Here is a 20,900-nt window from a genome sequence, read left to right on the forward strand (position 1 = left end):
GTATGTGCTACTTTCCCCGGTGATTCAAAAGCTCTTGGAAGCAAGAGGCAAGAACACAGTAGGGCTGAAAAGCTGGCTGTTGGGTATGTATTCTAGTCTGGAGACTCAGAAGCCTGCCTGTGCTACCCAACTGGGGTGCAGAGTCCTTAAGGCTCCCTGCTGTAAAAATGTCTCCACCTGGTGTCAGTTGCTGTGGAAGAGAGACGAGAAAGAATTACAAGTGAGTGGAAAGATATACACAGAGCATCCAGCTTCATAGGCGAAGCTGCACAGATGTCTGTTTAGCTTGTTTCTCAATAATAGCTATTCAGATCTTAGAAGCACTTTAATAGCATTTTATCTTTTAAATTAAAGCTATACACTGGATATGTCAGGCCCTGCAGTTTTACCAAAAAATCCCTAGTTGTATTTTACTTCAATTTTATTTTTATACCTAGACTCCGGACCTGATACTGTCCAGACTCAAATAGATAGATAGATAGATAGATAGATAGATAGATAGATAGATAGATAGACAGACAGACAAGTATCAAATACCAAATAATAGTCTTATGTAAAATAATCTTTTAGAAGTTTTAAAGGGTCCACATTAATAACAAAAGCTTTCATGAGTATCCACTACATCCTAGACACTCAGGGAGGTGCTCTACATGCAAAGACTAATGAGTAAGACATATTGCCGGCCCCTTTCACAGAGATGAAAACCAGCAGTCACAACACAGTATAAGATGTGCCACAGTGGAGTCATGCATTGCAAATAAGAACTTCAGTGATTGCCAAGCTTTTCAAGCTCACCTCCCAGTTATCACCTTCTAAATTTTAACTCAAATATCCATTTTTCTTAATTTGCTAAACTTACTCTTTTGCCGTCCCACACCATTGCACCTTGTTCCTTCAGTCTCGGGTATTCACCCTATTCCAAGCACCTTGTCTACCTCATACACTCTCATTTATTCTTTAAAATCAACTTGGATTTCTTCTTGTCTAAGAACCCTTCATTCACACCCTCCTCCCAAGACTATACTTTTCAACTGTTGGATCCATCATACTATAATGCAATTATGTATTTATGTGCCTTCTCTTCTGGAACAAAAGGCTTTGAGGGCAAATACTTCAGCTTATTCATCTGTGATTGTCCAACTCCTAAAACTGTTCCTGGCAGAGAACAGATGCCACAAATGTTCATCAAATTGTACTGAATCCACAGAAAAGACTCATTTATGTCTTGAAATGAGGAAGGAAAAGGTTCAGAAACCCTTCCAAGAGAAGATAAGCTTCTGTTAGTCTTAATCCTAAAGCTGAGCCTTGATAGATGAGTTGGAGTCAATCGGACAAGAGATGGAAGTTGTTGAGAAAGATGGTTGGAGAAGGAGGAAAACCGGCCAAGGCATGGGGGCCTGTTGGGGTTTTATAACCCGTGGAGAGATTTGAGGCTTCAAGTAGGTAACATTGGCTAAAGAAAAGAGTGTGACTAAAAGAGGATGCTACAAAGGGAGGCAGGTACCAGAGCATAGATATGATCTTTTATTCTTTGCTAAGGAATTTGAATCTCTACCTAAAGATTTATAATGTGGAATCTCTAAGGAGTGACATCATTGGATATGAATTTTAGAAGTAAATCACTATGGCCCTGGCTGGGTTGCTCTGTTGGTTGGAGTGTTGTCCCTTACACCAAAGGGTTGTGGGTTCAACTCCTGGTCAGAGCACATACCTAGGCTGTGGGTTCGAGCTCTCATTGGGGTGCACGTGGGAGGTGACCCATCAGTGTTTCTCACATTGATGTTTCTCCTCTCTCCCCATCCCCCGAATCTCTCTCTCACTCTCCCTCTCTTTCTCTCTTCCTCCTCCATTTGCTCCTTGCTTCCCTCCCTCTCTGAAACACATCCTCAGATGACAACTGAAAAAAAGAAAAGAAAAAATCACTATGACATCAGCAGGACAAAACAGCTTGGGTAGATCAAGATTTGAGGCTGTTTGAAAGTCGTTTGAATAGTCAAATAAATTATATGCCAACTTCATCTCCTACCTGCTTTTTTTGCAGTAGCCTCTTAACTGGTCTTGCCAGGTTCCTCTTTGCTCTCTTACAGCCTTACTGCAGCGAACAGAGACACCCCTGTGCATACCACCCTCTGCTCACACTCCCCAGTGTCCTTCCATCTCACACTTAGTAACAGCCAAAGTTCTTATAATTACCTGTAAGTGGAGGTTTGGGAAGTTTCTCACTGCTGAGGGGATAAGGATTATTATAGCTCAGGGCCTGCCAGTGGGGAAGCCCCTGTAAATACCACAGGCTCTCAAAATACCTTAAGAACAGGGGTAGATCAGGTATAGACTCTAGTCTTACATTTTTGATGTGCCATGAGAAAATAACTGCTAACCTGTAATTATACGACTAGCAAAAAGTATTAGAAGTCATGAAAGACAAGGACCTACATCCAAGATTTCTCTATCCAGCAAAGCTTTCATTTAGAATGGAAGGGCCGATAAAGCGCTTCTCAGATAAGGTCAAGTTAAAGGAGTTCATCATCACCAAGCCCTTATTATATGAAATGTTAAAGGGACTTATGTAAGAAAAAGACAATAAAAACTATGAACAGTAAAATAACAACACACTCACAACTATCAACAACTGAACCTAAAAAACAAAGATAAAAACAAACTAAGCAAACAAGAAGAACAGGAACAGAATCATAGAAATGGAGATTACATGGAGGGTTACCAGTGGGGAGGGGGAAGGAGGATGGGGGAAAGGTACAGGGAATAAAAAACATAATTGGTAAGTACAAAATAGACAGGAGGAGGTTAAGAGTAGTATAGGAAATGGAGAAGCCAAAAGAACTTAAATGTAAGACCCATGGACGTGAACTAAGGCAGAGGTGGGGGTAATACTGGAGGGAAGGAGGGTACAAGACAGAGGGGAATGAAGGGGAAAAAAGTATGGGACAACTATAATAGCATAATTAATAAAACATACTAAAATACCCTTCCAAAATGAAAATTAAATAAAGATGTCAGAAACCCACAACAACAACAACAACAAAAACAACTGAGAATTCACCACCAGCAGACCTGCAGTAAATAAATAAATTAATTAAAGCAAAGCCCTAAACAAAAGATGAAATATAGAACAAAAGACATCGCAAATATGTAGATAAATATTAATAAATATTGCCTGTAAAATATAATAATAATGAATAAAGTCAGAGGAAATAGTAAAAGAGAAGTCAGAATTGAAGGTACAGGTTAAAGTGAAACTTTCCACATAGAAAAGCAAATGATGTCAGAATCAGGGCAGTAACACAACCACATGTAGGTAGAGCATCAAAAACTCAAGGAGAGGCATTGGCTGCTGTAGCTCAGTGGATTGAGCTCAGGCCTATGAACCAAAGGATCTCAGTTCGATTCCCAGTCAGGGCACATGCCTGGGTTGCAGGCCAGTTCCCAGTGGGGCACACATGAGAGGTAACCATACATTGGTATTTCTCTCCTTCTCTCCTTCCCTTCCCTTCTAAAGATAAATAAATAAAATTTTAAAAAAACTCAAGGTGAGAATAAAGGAAGAGGACATTTATGGTAACTTAGAAAAAGTAGAATCAACTATTTTTACAGTTCTCCCTTATGGGAGTACCATATAGTTCAGTATATATAGGCACTCAATAAGTATTTACTAAGTAGGAGATTAGTGGCCTAAAGTGAAATTATGAGGAATATCAAAGCACAAACTTCAAAGCTGAAGTGGTTCTAGTTTCTGATGGATTTCAGTATGTGGCCATCCCATAGCTAACTTAGGATAAATGGGGATTAAAATAAATTATTGGAATTGGGCAAGTTAAGACACACTTGGCCCTGGCTGGGTAGCATTGCTCCCATCAAGGGAGCAATGGTTAGAGGATTGTTGCTCTGGTTAGAGCATTGTCCAGATACACCAATGTATCTGCGGGTCAGGGCACATTCTAGAACCAACCAATGAATGCATAAACAAGTGGAGGAACACAGCAAATCGATGATTTCTCTGTCTCTTTTCTTTTCTCTCTCTAAAATCAATCAAACAATAAAAGGAACATTATAGCATATATGTTATAAAGGCTATTAGCCTGGTTGCTGAAAAAGCACCAAGAGGATAAAATAGAAAATGTAGGGAGAAACTTCATGGGCTGTGGAATGAAAATGTCTAAAAAAGTAAAACAGAACTTAAAAGATCTTTGGATAACATTAATGAAGCTTACGAGAGGGGAAATTAAAAGACACAGCCAACTGCAAATTTCTGAAGTTGTGAGAAGATGACTTGAATGGCAGCAGAGAGCGCGTCTTTCTTCCTGAGTGTCGTGAAGTACGAGAGAAGGATGTGTTCCAGAGCCGTTCAAGATGTTCTATTTAACTCGGCAACCCGCAGGCTAGAAACTTAGCCCCCTAGACCATAGGTACATATTCTGCTGGGTTCATTAGTCCAAAGTGAATCCTACATAGTCCACCAAATGATTACCGAATATTTTAAATGAAATTTGCTACACACACACACACACAATTTTTCTAACCTGGGGAGTTATTTAAAGAAATGACTTGTAAATCTACCTAGTCTAACAAGCTAGCATTGTGTCGGATCCAAATCTCTTCTTAAACATTTTCTAAGTTGAAAGTTTTGAAAGTGAAGTAATTAAAATAATACCATACTAAGGTACATTAAGAAACTGAAGATGGCAATGATCCAATTAACAACATTAAGCAATGTCTCCAGAATTCATCTCAATAATCTCAAATTTACCTCAAAGGAGAGAAAATTTGACTCTCTGAATCTCTTAGGTGAAGAGTCAGCAGTTGGCTATATGAGGGCAAGAGTAGCCTCTAATGACAAAAATCGGCCATTGCTGTGTCACTGGGTTAGCTGCAGCCAAAGCTGTAGTTTAAAAAGGCTTGATGTGCCCCACACAGAATTCCTTCTGCAGAAATCAGGATGATTCCTTTTAGAGACATGGTAGCAGTGAAGAGTGGGCGTACAAAGGAAGTTGGAATGGTGACTAGATCAGCACTGGTAGGTCAGCTGCTGCTGGGCACCCACACCTATTCCCTCCCCTTCCACTCCCAGTCCTGCCCTCTCGCTTGCCTTACCTTTCAAATCTACTGCTACCACAGTCCTGTGATAAAAGCTCCTGGTGCTGGGTACACAGTTGACCACTATACCACGGTGGGTATTTCATGATGCCATGTTAAAGCCAGATCTCTTTATATCATTGTATCCAGTTGGCTTAGGCTTTTACCTTCTGAACTTTGTGGTGTGACTTTCATCAGAATGAGCTTCACGGACCCGACCACTTACTGAATTAGGAGCCCAACTTCCTCTCTCTGACCCTTACTGTTCATTCTTTTATACAACTCACCAAGCTTTTTCTACCTTCTGCACAATCTGTGGCTTTTATCTGTTCTCTAAATAAATCAGGCACCACTTTGTCTTATTTTCTTACATGCCAGCAACTGAAGACTGTCCATCATTTCAGCTAACTCCTGCAGATATCCCTAATTTCTCCCGCCTTGATCTTCTGCCTTGTCAAGGTCCAATTCTGGGCCAGCCTAATCATTTATTCATGTTTTCCAACTCTATCCTCAAGTTCCCTATCAAAACTATATAACTGGCTCATTATAGATAGACTTTAAAACACGCCTCAGCTGTGATGGCAAAGCTTGGTAAGTTTTTGCTTGTTTCTAATCAACTCCATTTCTAAACTTTGCCATCCTCCTTAGAGCCCACAACTGTACCCATACATTCCTTCACTTTCAGTAGACTTTGTTTCCCACTTAACTGGGCAAAGCCACTGGTATAAATGCCCTCAACTTCCCTCTCCAGCGTTCTTCTAAATATTTTTCTTTCCCTGATGTTCCAAAGGAAAGCTCCTTGTCAAGGCCAAATCAGTCCCGTGTGCTGCTGCCTCCAGCCCTCCAGAACCTTGCAGCATCAATCATTTCCTTAGTTCCCACTTCCTTAATCCACCTGCCAGTGGATTCCATCCCCTTCCTTGTGTTATAAAGATGTTCAAGCCAAGTGTCTCTTCCATCCTAAAATGTTTTTCCTACTCAGTCTACCAATGGTCACCCCCACTTCTCGCTTTCCCTTCCCTACAAATCTTTATACTCCTCAATCTACTGCAATCTGGTTTCCGTGCCAATGAAACTGATCTCGAAGATCACTAAAAACCACATAATCACCAACTCAAAAGCTCCTGCCCTTAATCTCCCTCCTATTTGATTCCTCACACAGCTGTAACACTGCTGGTTATCCCCTTCTTCTTTGCTTTCTCTCCTCTGCCTTCCACACTTTCTCCTGATTCTCTGCCCATTTCCATTCTTAGGCTCCTTTGCTGATTCTTTTCTCCTTATTTCCCACTTAAGGTATTCATTAAAGTTCTCTGTTCAGCCATATTTTTCCTCAGTTCACATTCTTCCAGTTTCCCACACATGCCAGACAGTCTCTTTCCGGACTTTCACACTATGCACTCTGTCTACTCCACCCTTAACCTCCCTTCCACTTTTTATTAAGCCTTTGTTTCTCCTAAAGAACTCAGTCTTTCCTGATCCCCGAAATCTGACTTAGGTATCATTCTCATGTGGCCCGGGGGGTCCCACGGGACCACAGCTCTATGGAAACAGATTGGATCTACTTTGTTTATTACTGTAATTAGTCTATTAATGACCCACCAGCACCTAGCATAGTGCCAAATTTAGAATGAATGAAAGACTTCACCCATTCTCAGAGACATGACAGTCAACTATGTGTGGAAGAAAGCCAAATATATGTATATAGCTTTAGACCCGATTTCTTTCCTGAACTCAAATCCCAGCTGCCTCCCTGTTGTACCTCACAGATAGCCGGTGGACCCTCCAACTCAGCGACTCAGTAATATAATGATCGGTATTTCCGTAGTTTTCCAAGCCTTTTCCTTCTTCCCGTGTTCCCACTTTTCATTAATAACATACCATTCATAGTACATTCTTTGACTTCCCTGTTTCCTTCTCCTTCTTCCTCCAATGCAAATCCTATGAATTTAATCTCTACAATGAAACAAGGAAAAATTGACAAGAACAAGTATAAACACACAAGGACAGCAGTCCCTCGCCAATGAGGAACATCATAAAACTCCATCTCTGACAAGCCTACTGTCTATGACCTTCCTTCCTGACCACACACTCTTTGCTCATGAAGCCACAGTGGTCCAGGCAGACCATTTAGCTGTGTGTCCTATAGTCTCGAGGAGCTATAATTAGGGTAGCCATATGCCCCCAGTCCAGTTTAAGACTACTATTCTGGCATAATTATTAATAATTCCCTTGTCACTCTCAAAAGAGTTCTGGTTTCGATTATAAATTACATGTTCTCCCTATATTTAACTGCTACCAGTTAGATAAAATTATGAAGATTCTCTAAAACAAGACTCCCTGAAAAGCTGGATGTGTATTTAAAGCTGAAAATAAAAGAAAGAAAAGCAGGGCTATTCCTTGCTAAGATACATACTTCAATACATTTGTCTAATTACAATCATATGAACTGAATAGATGTTAAAAAGCCAACATCCCAAACCAGAAATATTTCTTTAGAACTTGGATTGAAGCTTCACAGACTTCCTTGTTAAGAATACATTTACTGAATGAAAATCTTAATACAAATTTTAAAGTATTTTACTCCCCCTTTCTGACTGCACATCGATGCAGGTATCCTGTACCCTCCCTACTGTGTGTGTCTCTTCCTCACAGGCAGTTTATTAGAACATTGTTCTCACCCAAGTAATTTCTCTTTGTTCACGTATCGACCCCTGCTGGGATAACCACCACCCTTAAGGACATACACCTTCACCTCCCTGACTCTTTACCAGCTTCATGATGGGTCACAGAACAAGAAGCATCAGAAAGGGGCTGCCAAGGTCACCCTCCTCCTGGCACCCCACACCCCGTTATGCCTGGTTACTGCCACCCTTCCTCCCCTCCCGAGGGTGTTTAAGGGTGTCAGGGCAGAACACTGGATTTGACTGTCAGTCCTTTATTAGGCCACACAGTCATGAATTGTGCCATTAAAATCCGCAAACATCTTCTCATATGTGTTTCTAATAATCCAGGGACCATCTATTAGTGAATGAGTGGCAACTCATATATAACAGACACAAGAGATGTAATCATATATATGAACAAAATTAAAAAGCTAAACAATACTTTTACATTTTTTTAAACTGATAAAAATTACAGGGGGAAAGGTCAGCAAGGAACAAGTATAAAGGACCCACAGACAAAGCCAAAAGGGGGAAAGGTTGCAGCCGGGAGGTAGGGGTGGGTGGGGCAGGGGGGAGTGGTGGTGGGAAACAGGAGACAACTGTACTTGAACAACAAAAACTTTTTTAAAAGATGAAAATTATGTTTAAATTCATATAAACTGACTTGTGTTATTATGCTACACAATAACTAAATAAAACCATCTAACTGGGGGTTAGAAGCAATATTTCGGTCTCCGGGGTCATTTGCTTTTTTATTGGCCACCCAGCTCTTCCTTTCTAGCCACTGAGCACATAACAATGTAGCTAATGTTGGAAAAGAAAATGCTCCCTTCATGTCCCAGTCAGCAACTCTGATTCACATGAAAGCAGAGATTCACTCACGCACAGCTGTGGTGGACACGATTCCAATTTCAACATTAACCTATGATGCTTTCACAACCCGGCAGGGAAGTTTCTGAGAAGGGATACAAGCAGTGCCTGTCTGCGATCAGCCTGCCTGGCACTGCACACAGCCCGGCTCGAAACCCCATCTCTCCTGGAGACACTCAGAGGTTATGTAATCAGGAAATGCACCGTGGGCAGCTCGCCCAGCCCGCGCTCCACCTGCGCCTGTGACTCACTTTCTTGGCGACTGTATCAGATCGGGGTGGAAAGCAAGCAGTGTCTCTCCATTAAAAAAATAAATAAAATAAAAAATAAATCTCTTACAGTCATAAAATTCTGGGAGCTGCATTTTTTGTTTAGCTAAGCTCTCAAAACCGTATGATGGTTAACAAGACCATCCAGGGAAAAAGATGTAGGAGGGATACCGTGGACACCGGAAGAAGAATTGAATCGGAAACTAGAATGGAGAAACCAAGCACCTCCGCCCAAATAAAAAGAAAAGAAAGATGCAAAAATGGTTTAATGTTTGCCTCTCCAAGGAAATCTCAGGTGTGTTATTTTCATTTGTTTTTATTTTTGTTTTGAAGATCTGATCAGCTTTGTGAAGCGATCCATGAATCAGCAGCATCCCATCCAGCCACTGGAAGGGCGCTCTTTAGATGTTTCATTAAGCTGAGCCAGTGTCCTGTACACAACACTGTGTCGCACCAACCGGGAGGTGGCTCAGATTAAAACAAGACATCCCCCCACCCCCGCACTTCATATTCTTTCCGACGCTAAGATATGTGTCACTCGAGACTCAGCATTTCCACTTAATAGTTTTCCAAGTCATTTTGAAAGTGTATGTTAATGAGCATATTCTTTGATGGAAGTGAGTCCTCATCTCCTCTCAAATGTATCATAATTCATTCCAGGCTTAGTGTTCCCACATTTGATTCATCCTCATAGACCCTGGATGGTGTTAATATTTTCTTATTGAATCATAAAGCCTAGATAGACCCACCTGAGACAGGAGAACTGTGGGTTTATTGAATGTGTTCTTGTTTTTAACAATGTCACAAGCAAACGACACCAGTAAAATATTTTTCACAGCTGTCTGTCCTATTTGGATTTCTCTTTGTACCAAATATTAAATGGGAAGAGCTACGGGGTTCGACCCCACCGATCATGCTGTAGAGGCACCAGGCAGTGTCCTCGCTGGGCCAAAGGTGAGCACCGTCTCCGGGAAAAGCATCTTTTCCATAAGTAGGGGCCATCTGATGAGCTGCAGCTTGACACTCATCTGTGTTCCAATGAAAACAAGAACAATTTCTGTGCAGACTTAAAAGGCAAAGTCAAGAATAATACCAAATGTTGTAGCACATGTGTTGATTTGTTATGTTACATTTCAGCTGTTAGTTATGCTAATGGAACAGTTTCACATACTTCTTTTTGATGTAGTTATTTTAAAAATCATGTGGATGTATCTTTCTGTGACTGCCTGGTAACACTGATTGCATGATGTTCTGCTGTCACCAGCAGGCCAGAACTGGAAGGAAGAGGCAGAAATGTGAAACTGCAACTCCGAACTGCTGGACTTCCAGTGAGCCGCTCAGCACCATAGAGACAAGATGTATCCAAATATATATGCTGGGAGATCCGAATACGAGTTTATGAGACAGTGAACAGAATACATCACCATGTCAATTAAAACTGGGGACATTTAAAAAGCGGGTTTACAATATAACTTATTAAAGTATTCCAGAGACGAGGAGAAAATATTCACACTTCAACATTTGGTGCCACTACCAAGTCCATTTTCCTTAGAATCCACTGCAATGGTAAAAGAAAGAATTCAAATCATGGAACTAGTAAGGCCGCACAAAAATACATATCTTTCACATTCTCCTAGCAACTGCCAAGGCGCCCACCAAGAGTACAGGGAATATAAAGTTGTCCGCTGTTGGTATTTTTTTATTTATTGGAGGGGGAGCATTGGGTTCTGCTTGATGGACTGACAGGGTGGTGTCGACAAAGATCTAACTGGCCCACTTGGAAAAAGACAAATCCCATAAAATCCAGGACCCTATTTCATACACTCAAAAGACAAAAGAAGTAAGAAACCATTGGCTACTGAAATAGACAAAGCCTTTTCCGTAAGCTCCTTCTCACAGTTCATAGGAAGCAAACTGTGCAGGACCTGGAGGTTCTGGAGCAGAGGTGATGTACCTGCTTCGGTGGGTGCAAGCAAGGGTCCGTGAGCAGTCTCCCAAGGGTGGGAGGATGGAGAGTCAGTTGTCTCCAGCTAGAACATTGAAGAACCTTAAAATGGAGAGGATCAGAGTGACATTACCTTTCCTTCCCCATCATAGGCAAGGGTGTGCTGGACCCCGCAGGCATAGCCCACAGGAGCTGATTCATCACGGACAACAGAGCGGTGACTGTGTGAGGGCAGGTTGGATGTTCGTGTTCAGCAGCACACTGCCTTGGAAAGCAAGCTTGAGCGGAGCAGGCTGCTTAGAGTCAGAATAAGGGCCAATTCATACCAGAATATGCCAATTTTAACCCAGGATACTTAAATGCTGCTTAAGTGACATCCATTTCCTAAAAAATATGGATACAGTAAAGTTCCTTTAATATAGTTAGGAATAAACCTGAACTATAAGGAGAGGGCAAATAAGCCTTTCTTCGAAATTGTTTACATTTTGGATAGTCTTTATTCAGAAAAGAGAAAAGCTAAGCTTCAAAAGTTAAACTTGACTTCAGTCGGATTTGTGAATCAGAAGAGGGAAGAGTCTAGCGGGGAAAAACTTGTTAACGTGTCCTCATGGGAAAGTACAAGGAACAGCTACAAAGACAGAGCACGGGAAGCCTCGTGAGAAACGAAACTGGTCCCAATTCTGCTGGGTCTGCAGGCGGTGTCTGGGCCCCAAAGGACCAAAACCACTTGGCAGATAACCGTCAACACAAAAGAGCAGATGCCCACCTCACTGTGACAACAGCGGCAAAATAGCGCACCGCTGCCCCTTAGGGCAGATAGCAAGTAATGTCGGTCCTTTCAACGGGGCTCAATAATTCTACCCTTGGAATTTACAGGAAACGAAGAGAAAAAACTGCACCAAAGAGCTAAGGGTCCCTAAAGGAGTTTATAAAAGGAATATAAATGCCCTGATGTGAAACACTTTCAGAAATCATAAAATATTTACTTCGGCAAAAAGAGGAACCTACTTTCAGAACCATTCATGGCTCTAGCAGGCAGAGAACACTATTACCTGAGTTCATGTGAGACAGAAAAAAAAAATAACAAGCAAGTTCAAGTAATCCAATATTTTTTTTCTGGAAGAGGAGGAAAAAATGATGATTTTTAATGACCTCTCATATCCCAGCAGGAGCTCAAAAACGTTACTGAGGAGCTGTGCTGAGAGGGAATAAATTACAGATGGAGCTTTCCACAAGGGGATTTGCCTACGAGGGACCTTGGTGCTTCTCAGTCAGGAATGTGAACCACGGGATCTAGAGATTGCACCCTCGGGGCCAAGACTCGAACTACCGCGGAGGCAACGCAAGACAGAGCGGCACAGGGACGAGAACGTGACGCCAATCAAATCGAGAGTCTCTGGCAACCGCTCAGACTCTCCCAAGGAGAGCACAGTGCGAAAGGGAGCCGAAGAAGATGCCAATGGGATAAAAGAATAGGAGAAACTTGCATCATCTTGGACAGGATGAAAAATCAGAAGGGAAAACAGACGTGTTAAGTAAAGCCAGAACCAAACCACAAACGCAGGGACAAAGTTGACGGAGCTTAAGACTAACTTGTGCCATTGCTTAAAATATTTGAAGCAAATTGATTAGCATTTGATGGAATAAAATAAACTACTTCACAAAAAAAGATTTATTACTAAGCAGTTTAACTCACCCTAAGGAACAAATACACATTTTGTTTTGATAGTTTTATTCATTAAAAAGAAAAAGAACTTTAACTCATTAAAGCAAAATATGTATTTAAATTTGTGGAATTATATTTAACCTTTAATAAAAATAAATTCTTGAAAATTAGTGAACAACGGATAATTCGGTGAGAAAATCATGACTGTATTTAAAATTTTTGGCTTAAAAAAATGTCGAAAAGAGAAGCTAATCCCTTGTAACAAAGCACGAGGGACTGATACAGGAAACCAGGGCACTGAGGGACCACTTTACGAGAAAAGCAACCGTCAGGTTGGATGTTTATGTCCAGCAGCACGCTGCCTTGGAAGGCAAGCTCAAATGGAGCCGGCTGCTTACAGTCAGAATAAGGGAATTAGCTCTGGTCTCTGTGAATGGTCCTGCCATCAGGCTCTGGCAAGGTGACCAGGTGCCCACAGAGTAGGCAGCTTGGTCAGGATGGTGCTTCACGCGCATTGCCAAGGTCTGTCTCCTGAGACACTTCCCCTTCTGGAACGCCACTGCTGACCAGTGCTCCCTCTTGGCTAGAACATTGTTTCGATGGAGGTACTGGTAACTTCTTAACAATCTTTTCAGGCCTGTGAAGCCATTCTGTCTCCTGACAACTGCTTAGACCTGCTCTGAATTATTATACATTGATTTCATAGCATAGGTCCTCAGTTGAGGTGGGAACGGACTGGGAGATTTCACTGATGCTGCAGTGAAATTTGTCTAGAGCTCTGTATGAAGGGCAAAGAGTGTGTGGGGAAAGACTGAATGTTGGATGATGGTCTATGAGGGCTTGTTAAACTATTTTATTTTTAAATTGTTTAAATAAAAACACCTGGCTGGCAGTCGTATATAAATAATCAGATATTATCTATAAATAGCCTTACAAGATGTTGCTAAGAATACAAACATGCAACGTAAACCAAGACTATCTTCACAGAACTTACGGTCCAGTGGGAGAATATCTTAAGGGTGAAATTTGGTATTTCATTTTCATAAGGATATTTTAAGATATTAAATGAAAGACTGAATAAGGTGATAAACAGATCTCCTTTTTCTAGAGACAATTAAGAAGAAAGCAATGTCTTAGAAGGTAGGCGTATAGAGGCTGGAGTCAGAATACTTGGTTCTGACTCCAAGCTTGCTAATTGCTAAATGGATGGCCTTGGGAGAACATTCAACTGCTCTAAGTCTCAATTTCCTAAACTATAATACGGGGATAATACCAACATCTACCTCTTAGGATTGTCAAGAATTAAAAAAAAATCATTCATGTCAAGTGGTTCCCACAGAACCTAACAGATAGCAAACATTAAATAAATGTCAGGTATAATAATAATCATGGTGTAGAGAAGTTCAGCATTTGGCTTTTCTGGAAGCAAGAGTTTGGTCTATAATCCTACAGTATTCAAAATCTTAAGACTGATTGCGGGTAGCTGGCATGAACGCCGGGAAAAGGGGCAATGCATGAATAATTACAAGCCAGAAAGTTGGCTGCTACGCATGTTCTTCCTGAATCCACTTCACCAGCGAGCCCAGCAACACGGGCTTGCAAGAGGAGCGCTCTGTTGATTCTGTGCTCCGTGATTCATAGTGCTGGGGGTTCCAAGCCTGACTGCTACTTGTGACACCATCACTCTGGTAACAAAAACAAATAATTTAACAAAGCCTGAATAATAATTGCCCAGCACTCAAAAAACAACCCAATTATAAAGACACTGACATTTACCATAAAGCTACAAAGAGGTGTGTGACTTTCCATATTTTATTCACCACCGCCCTAACCTCGCCCCTCACCCAGGCCCATTTATCTTTTAGAAGACTCAGCTAGTTTCTTAATGCTGCCACTGTAAAAGGGAATAATGACCTCTGTCAGAACAGCTGAAAATACACCACCAGCCTCGAGAAGGAGCACTTAGCTCATAGCACTTCAGTGAAAATGTCAGACCACCCTGAAGTATTTAAGTCCTATAAATGCCAAGTAAAGAGAGGAGCTAAATAATTAAGGTAATGGGTGACAGCAAGCCAAGAAAACACTAAGCTGAGTATCAGAAAAATCTTCTACACTGCCATAAGCTACGCCAAAAGTTTTTTCAAAGAAATGTGTGGTACCATCCAAGGTTTTGGTCACCTAAAATTAACTCAGACTTCATTGGAAAACATTGTCAGCACAATGCAAATTTTATGGGGAAAGAACTAAATGGCTTCATCTTTCTCAATATTTCTAGATTTCCCTGGAAAAATAGGCACAAAAAGAGTACATTTTTTAAAAGATTTTATTTATTTATTTTTTGAGAGAAAGGGAGGGTGAAAGAGAGGGAGAGAAACACCAATGTGTGGTTGCCTCTCACACATGCCCTTACTGGGGACCTGGCCCACAACCCCAGGCATGTGCCCTCACTGGGAATCGAACCATTGAACCAGCTACCCTTTGGTTCTCAGGCCAGCACTCAATTCACTGAGCCACACCAATCAGGGCTAAAGAGCACATTTTTGAAAACAGCACTTGGGTGGTAGCCCCCGTATGTGCTCTGTTCACCAAAGTGTTCCCAGCAGGAATCAGAGCCTCCTATATACTACATGTTTGATAAATGTTTGTGGAGCTATCAGTAAAATTCTTCAGGCTAGGGAAAATGTGCTTGCAATTGCTGGTCTAACTGCTATGCAGTTTGTGTGGATTTCTGCACTCTCCAGTAACAGCAACAGGAGCAGGAACCAAGGGGCCAAATCCATGGGCACACTCGTGGATCCCTCTTGGAGGGCTACCCTGCACCAACTGGTATAGACTTCATCTGGGTCCACCCTGTGTCTAAGATCGCTTAATGGCAAACCGAAGTGATCTGAGGCAAGAGAGTATGAGAAGGATGGCAGTCAGTAATTGCTGAATGAACACATGACTGAATTCTGCATTGCTATTACACCGCAACGTATGGCTTCCTAAAAAAAACCAGTGCACGGGATACGCCTGATGACATGTACTGGCTTAGCTTTGGTGTTTCCTTTCTCTCTTACGAGATTTTTCAAACACAAATGTAAACTAGTGACAGCATTATACCCGCTGTGTAGATGGAGGCAGACACTTAAACTGACTTATCTGCAATGGGACCCATTAAGTGATTTCTTTGTAGGGCTGCATCTGTGAGCAAAGAGAAGCAGTAAGTCTCTCTTGAGAGCATCAGGCCGCAATATTACCAAGATGTCAAATCACTGGGTGGAGATATCAGGAGTGGCACATCCAGATGTCAAGATTTCATCTAGTTATGACTAAATATACTGAAAAGATCTGAGATTTAGTTTACAGTTGTTGATGTGAATAACAGGATAGTATAATTTTTGCTTTGAAGAGTTGTCACTCAAAAGAGAGAGAATTGTTTTGCATTGTTTCATAGGGCAGGATTAGATGGAAAGATAAAAGCTTTGGGCCCTGGCCAGGTAGGTCAATTGGTTAGTGTGTCATCCTGATATGCCAAGGAAGTGAGGTTCAATCCTCAGTGAGGGCACATACAAGAATCAGCCAATGAATGCATAAAAAATAAGTGAAACAACAAATCAATGTTTCTTTCTCAGTCTCTCAAATCAATAATAATACAAAAATAAAAGCATTTGGCTCAAAATTGAGAAAAAAAATAGTTCCCTCTTTCTAATAGGTATTTGAAAAGAAGCTGATGATTATTTTTTATATAACCTCTTGTTATGTGTCAGTAAATAAAAAAACTTTTTTAGAATATAGAATTCCATTTTCAGCTATAAGATCAATGAGGGCATAAAGTACATATTTTCAGACAAACAAAACCTGAGACATTTTACCACCAGTAAATCCTAGTAAAAACCCCACTAAAAGATGTTCTTTGCAAATTAAACCCCCTCAAAAAGGAATGTGATGCAAAAAGCAATGGTAAACAAGAAATTTGTGTGTGAATACATCTATACATTATAAAAAATGATGACTACATGATGGGTAAAAGAAAAATTTTAATGCCATACAAAAATAATACGTAAAATGTGCCAGGTGTGGTAGAATTAAAGTGTTCTACGATCCTTCACTTGCTTGAGAGACCATCGATATAAGGATTAATTGTATACTTTGTTAATTTCAGTATGCAAATTGTAAGGTGAAAACAGAAATAGAAGGAAATACACTGTAAAACATTATTACTACCCACACCTTACAAAACATGAAACTGAGGTTCATTAAAGTGACTGACATGACCAAGTTTACTCAGCCAATAACTAATATAACGTGACAATGTGTTTCAATTGCAAGTTCTGTGATTTTTTTCCTTCTATGTCATACAGCCTCTGATTTAGGTGATATGTGAAAATAGTGTGTTAACCTAATGTTCAAGTCAATAAGGCAAAAACCTCACGCTGCTGCAAGACTATCTTTATTTTAACAGAACCTTGTGGTAAAAGTGCTGTGACTTTACCTACCAATCCTCTTATTTCTCATATCCATTTCATTCTCACCCACCCTGACTCATCAATTCTTACAGTCTCCACATTATGTTTCTCCTAGCCTCTATTTTGTTTTTAATTTTTATTTTAGAAAGAGGGGAAGAGAGGGAGAGAAACGTCAATGGGAGAGAGAAACATGGATTGGCTGCCTTCCCTACGTGCCGTGACTGGGGACCAAACCTGAAACCCAGGTATGTGCCCTGCCCAGGATTTGAACCAGCGAACTTTCAGTTTGCAGGATGACACCCAAACAGCTGAGCCACACTGGTCGGGGAGCTTTTGTTTTGTTTGTTAAAAGAGGGGAAGGGAAGGGAATTTCAGGGGAAAAGGGGGAAGGATTTACAGGAACTAATATAAAGGACACATGGACAACAACTAAGGGGGGTGGAAATGGGAGGGAGGTGGGGAGCACTGGGGGGGTGGGCTGGGATCGGGGTAAAAGACAGAAAACTGCACTTGAACAATAATTAAATTAAAAAAAACTATTTGAAAAAAAAGAGGGGAAGGGAAAGAGAAAGAGAGGGAGCCAGGCTCTACATTTTTACTATTTTTTCCTCTCTTCCTCCTGCCCATTAAAAACAAACTTTGTACACATTTGTATTTGTATGTATACATATGTGTAAAGATGTTTACTATTCCTGAATCATTCATTTTCTCTAATTTTTCAAAATCCCAATATATATGCTGTGGAGAGTGGCGAATTCTAAATGCATAGTTTTTATTTGGATACAGTTTGTTTGGGAGATTTCTACAGAAATGGGAGCGCTCCATTCTACTGCAGCGTTCTACCACTGAAGCAAGTATGTAATGTCAGAAGGAAGCTGGGCCACCTGGGGCGCGATCGAGGCACCAAACCTCAGCAGCAATAGGTGGTCCCCTGGCAAGTTGTTGCTGGAGTCAAAGACTGTACCTCTGCTTTGTAGTAGTGATTCTCTTCTTGCCAAAACCATGTCAATTGGTTTCTACCTACACTATTTTACTGAAGCCATGCAGGAAATTCTTCAGGGTGTGCCCAAGGCTGTAGTGCAAACTCTTAGACCACAGTGAGTCGTGTTAAGTCATTGTCACTGACCCACCCCCCTCAACCTAGTTTGTCTGGAGATATTTCTGTAACACTTCTTGAGGTAATAAAACTTCAAGGCATGCAATCTGCCTACTACATACATAAAAGCACGTAAGCCTTTGGAAGGAACTCTGGGTCTCCTACCATACAACTTATCAGATGTATAAAAACAATATAAAATCAAGTTCATAGCAACTTTAACACAGGGCCAGCTGATTATATTCTGCCATTGGCATTAGTGATCCAAAGACGTATATTCGAAATGGACCACTGAAGAAAATCATATAACATTTTTATTATAAAGAAATGAATGGTATTTCACACTGTGAAATAAATCTGCAGGACTGTGGCATTAGGCAATTCTTATATGTGGAGAAAAAGAAATCTTGAATAATTAAAACCTAAACCAATTTAAATAATTGTTCCACTAACCAAAAATAACCAAGTCAGAAAGCAAACAAGAAAATATCACATGATGTTTTCCTTTTATTTCCCCCTGTTCACTAAATGTAAACTGCTCCATTGTTAACTCCACCCACCTGTTCTGACTCCCCAAAAGATAATCTAGGAAAGAAGAAAATGTTTATGGGCCTCGATAATCCCAAAACAGGACAATCCATTTCAGAATGACTGAAACTTGATTTATTGTTTCACAATTATTCATAGCTCATTGAATAATATCATTACTAAGAATGCATAAGTCTACCAAGCTCCAAAACAATTTCCTCTTTGACAAGTGCATGGAAATATGCCGATTACAACAACGAAAAACCCACTTAATTGAGCCACTGTAGACTTTTGGAGGAGTGAGCTTCGTAGCAGTGAAAACATAATAAAAATAATGGATGGTACGTTAGCAGACAGGGCCAATAGGTTAAGGAGAGAAGGATAAATAGAAAATTACAGGTAAAGGATTAACAAGCAAAAGAGCTCACTGTGTGGTCTCAGAAAATGGTCCTGGCAAATCAGAGATTAAATTTGATTATTTCGTGGAGCCAGATCTAGGCTCTGTTGAGTCGAAGTCCTTATTCCCACAGTGAGGAGTACAAAGTCTGTCTGCTGGTTTATAGGCATAGCTATTAACACCAGATCGGGGTGGTGGAAGTAACAACACACATCCAGCAGCTCTCCTGGATGTCCTAAATAAGATTATAGCAAGGTGATAAATAATATGACAAAACTAATCTCCTCGGTATTGTTCCAAGAGAGGTCCTCTGGAACGGTTATTTCAGATTTTAACTTAAGTATTTAACAGATACAGATACAGACGTGATTAGCGGTTTTCTAGGGTTGGCGACCTCTCTCCATAAAAGATCAGAAGAGCCTAAGAATAAAAGATAAGTCAGCTCGAGTCATAATTCTATTCCCTTTTCTTCATCCAAAAAATATCTCACGACTCTGTCTGTCTTCCTGCCCCATTTTGCTTTGGGGAAGTTTTGAGATAGTCTTTTCTCCCCCACCCCTCCCGTGAGTGTCTGTCTCACATGGTGTACTGCCATGGTGTGGCAGCCTGACGGGACCTGCAGCACACGGGCCCCCGCCTGTTAGACAGGTCCATGGCGCGCAGGCAGCCAGCAGCTGATGTCTTCAGGAAGCTCGGAGAACAGCTTTGGCCGATGCCCCAGCCACTCCAGGGATTCAGCACAAGTCTTCTCTCAGGGTTCTCTTCTAAGTCACTCATGACCAAACCCAAAAGCCATAAATTTTTTTTAAAAGGTATTTTCTTTATTGGAATAAGTTATTGGCAGCAAAGAGAAAATAAAGCAAACCAAATAAAATAGATAAACCTGAGAACAAGCAAATCAGAGTAGAAAACAGTACACTGCTGGCACTCAAATGAAGTAAACAATACACTGCATTTAAATAGACTGACCCCACGGCAAAACCTGCTGCCTCCCCCCCCCTCCCAGATTTCTCTGGTTCGGGGCTCAATGAGGCTTCACCTCTGTGCACTGAGAGGCTCCCAGCGGACGACGCTGCTTACGACTTACCTGGGCTTGCTTGCACACTTTCACAGGGTGAAGCGTTTCTTGGTAGAAAAGCTGATGATAAGCCTGGAGGTCAAACCAGAAGTATACACTGTTCTGCCACAACTGCAGACGGAAAGATGAAAAACGTACACGGATTATTACCACCCAATTATGAAAACTCTACGAAGCTCTAAGTTCAAATAAAAATAACTGTTTAACTCCTTGGGGTTATCATAAATCAGGTTCAGTTTAAGATGGTTTTATCTTCTATCACAAATTGGCAACATACACAATAAGTATTGGTGTTGTCACTAGGACATAATATTTTTGCAGGTGTGCTTCTCACCTAGTTGGTCATTAAAATAGTAAGTGTTCTACTTAACAGTTGAAGAGTAATCCCAAATTTCTGGCAGGAACCCAAAATCGAAAGGTATTTTGGTATATATGGGCAAATGCACATCATAGCAAAACCAAACACTACTCTTCATTTGAATGAATGAAATACTTTTCACTTGAGGCAAAGTGAAGACTTTGTGTATTAAAAAATAAAAATAATTTTGCCACTACCAATTGTAATGTGTAATTGTTATAATTATTAAAATCAAATTAAAGGATTGATAGAAATCCACTCTGAATATAATATTTATTACATTGAAACAGTTATGTAGAAATAAACTATTGTTAACAGTGCAAGTTAATTTTTATCTATCTATATTTTACTTTTCAATTTTAGGAGGATAGTGAAAAAAATAAAATTATTACTGAGGTGTTTAAAATGTTATTAAATATTTAATATGAAATTTGTTACCAGAGATCGGAATTTTAACATCAAATACAATAATTTGAGCATTGAATTATTTGAAC

At 40.6% G+C, this 20,900-nt stretch overlaps 1 protein-coding gene across 5 annotated transcripts in view; it reads right to left on the reverse strand.

Moving 5' to 3' along the window:
* Nucleotides 1-20,900, reverse strand: part of RGS22 (regulator of G protein signaling 22) — a 116,494-nt gene that overhangs the window by 41,061 nt on the left and 54,533 nt on the right. For all 5 annotated transcript variants that reach the window (XR_005066801.1, XM_037048273.1, XM_037048275.1 and 2 more), the window contains exon 14: nt 20,058-20,159. Coding sequence is in view for 4 of the 5 variants with exons in the window: in XM_037048273.1 (XP_036904168.1) it covers nt 20,058-20,159 (102 nt within the window). In the remaining variant the exon portion in view is untranslated. The remainder of the gene's footprint in view (nt 1-20,057; nt 20,160-20,900) is intronic.

This window comes from Sturnira hondurensis, unplaced genomic scaffold (assembly GCF_014824575.4).
Source record: "Sturnira hondurensis isolate 20B ecotype Veracruz unplaced genomic scaffold, ASM1482457v3 Scaffold0006413, whole genome shotgun sequence".
In the NCBI taxonomy this organism is placed as follows: Eukaryota; Metazoa; Chordata; class Mammalia; order Chiroptera; family Phyllostomidae; genus Sturnira; species Sturnira hondurensis.